Here is a 1,847-nt window from a genome sequence, read left to right as displayed (position 1 = left end):
AGAAAGTAAAATAACTCACATTAACAATTATCTTCTAAATATCTTCTTTTTTTACCAAGAGATTATTTTGGAGACAGTTGATAAAAACCACACGTCCTTTTTATTGTTAAGTCATAAAGAGGTATCAAAATTAAAAGCAAAAATTACAGGGTAAGACTTAACATAACTACTAGGAGCATCAAAGGAAGTGAAAATGGGACTAGGCGCAGGGCAATATGAATTAATGAACATGGGAAGGACAAGGATGGGGAGAACAGTGAGCATGTGCTGAAGAAGATACTAGGGGAGAGGATCTGGTGAAAATTTTGATCTTAGACAAGCGCCTAGGTAAAGAAATAATGGGACAAGATTTCTAAACCCCACTATGTGCTTAAGAGTCATCCTCGCCATTGGCGCTGTCTCTGTCATCCTCTCCTTCCTCAGCCTCTTTTTCATCATCCTTGATCAACTCCAGCTGTGAGAAACAGACACAAATAGGATGGAGTTAGAGGCACTCCATGTGTCCCTGCTCCCCCCTCCACCACCTCTTTCTTTCCTTTCCCGTGGTTTTCACCTGGTCATCCCCCCGATCTTCATTATCATCATCATCCAGTAGGTCCCCCTCCTCAGCAGAGTCATCTGCACCCCCCTCAGACTCCATCTTCACATTAGTCTCATCTTTCTTCAGGGAGCTGCTGCTCTGCTCCTCTTCTGACTTATCATTCTTCATCTCTACTGGGGATGAGAAGGACAAGTCTGTCTAGGGGCAAGTAATGTCCACAGGATGTAGACAATCCCCATTAATGATCACAGAACTGCAGCACAAATCTAAATCCTCCCACACAAATGCCCTTCCCAATTCAAATTCCCCAAGTTTCATATTCAATTGCTTTATACCCCACTATTCCAACATGTACCTTCAACTATCTTCGGTAACTAACCCAAATTTACACCCAACAAGCTGCAAGGCCATTTACCTCCTTGTTTGCTCTGTTCTTTCTCAATTTTTTCCAGGCTTTCCAGTAGAGAATCCACTTTTTGTTTTATCTGGGTCAACTCCTTCTTAATGGTCTGAAGGTCATCACCTTTCAACTTTCCAGACTTGGAAGAAGATCCTCGCTGTCCACTCTTAGAATTGAAGCCACTTTTGCCTCTTCGTGAGGTGTTTCCTGATACACGCTGGCGTTTTGAAGGAACTACAGCCCGAGCAATAGGAGGAGGAGGAGGAACACGTGCTGGGTAACTATACATCCTGTCATAATAATCTCGTTGAAAGTCATAGTCCAAGTCAAAAGAGGAGCTGAGTAGAGGGGACGGAGAAGGGTGTTCTGGTACTGACCCGTACATCTCCGCTGCAGATCGTTTCACACCTGCTTTTCCTCGGTTCACTTTTGGCTCTGCAGCCAGATTAATATCTAAAACCTGGCCAGCAATCATTCTGCCATCCTCTCCTGCCACAGCAGCACGGGCATTTCTCTCATTAACATACTGAACAAAGGCAAAGCCCTTATGAACAGAGCAACCCACAATTTTGCCGTATTTTGAAAAGATCGCCTCCACATCAGATTTCTTGACCACAAGAGTATTGAGATTCCCAATGAATACACGGGAGTTCATGGAGCGAGGATCTGTCTTGTTGGTAACATTGCTGGCCATTTTCTTTGATGTTAAGGTTCTTCACAAAGCTGAAAAACAGGAGGGGGAAGGGAGAAGAGATTCGATTCTGAATCTCCTACTCCCGGGTTCTACGTAGAGAAGCCAACTGCTGCTCGAGGTCGACGACCCGGCCGCACAGCTCAGTCTTCGTCTCTTCACAAAATGCTTCTAAATATCTTCTAAGCATCATAATAATGTTTTAGTCATCATAC

At 44.0% G+C, this 1,847-nt stretch overlaps 1 protein-coding gene across 5 annotated transcripts; it reads right to left on the bottom strand.

Annotated features, from left to right (window-relative positions):
• Positions 1 to 81: 81 nt before the first annotated feature.
• LOC116863909 (heterogeneous nuclear ribonucleoprotein C) lies at positions 82 to 1,794 on the bottom strand. Of its 5 annotated transcripts, none has more exons than XM_032851208.1 (4): positions 1,319 to 1,794; positions 957 to 1,279; positions 554 to 714; positions 82 to 454 (listed from the first exon to the last, which is right to left on the bottom strand). In XM_032851208.1, exons 1-4 carry the CDS (start codon positions 1,633 to 1,635, stop codon positions 371 to 373), a joined length of 885 nt encoding a protein of 294 aa, XP_032707099.1. In that variant the 5' UTR covers positions 1,636 to 1,794; the 3' UTR covers positions 82 to 370. The 5 variants fall into 5 exon arrangements, with proteins under 5 accessions (XP_032707099.1, XP_032707100.1, XP_032707097.1 ...); XM_032851209.1 differs by having other exon boundaries at positions 554 to 711; XM_032851206.1 differs by having other exon boundaries at positions 957 to 1,794.
• Positions 1,795 to 1,847: the final 53 nt, after the last annotated feature.

This window comes from Lontra canadensis, unplaced genomic scaffold, assembly GCF_010015895.1.
Source record: "Lontra canadensis isolate GAN:19392208 unplaced genomic scaffold, GSC_riverotter_1.0 scaffold5016, whole genome shotgun sequence".
NCBI lineage: Eukaryota > Metazoa > Chordata > Mammalia > Carnivora > Mustelidae > Lontra > Lontra canadensis.
Note: the sequence above shows the minus strand (reverse complement) of the source record. Positions and strands in the feature narration are given on the sequence as shown.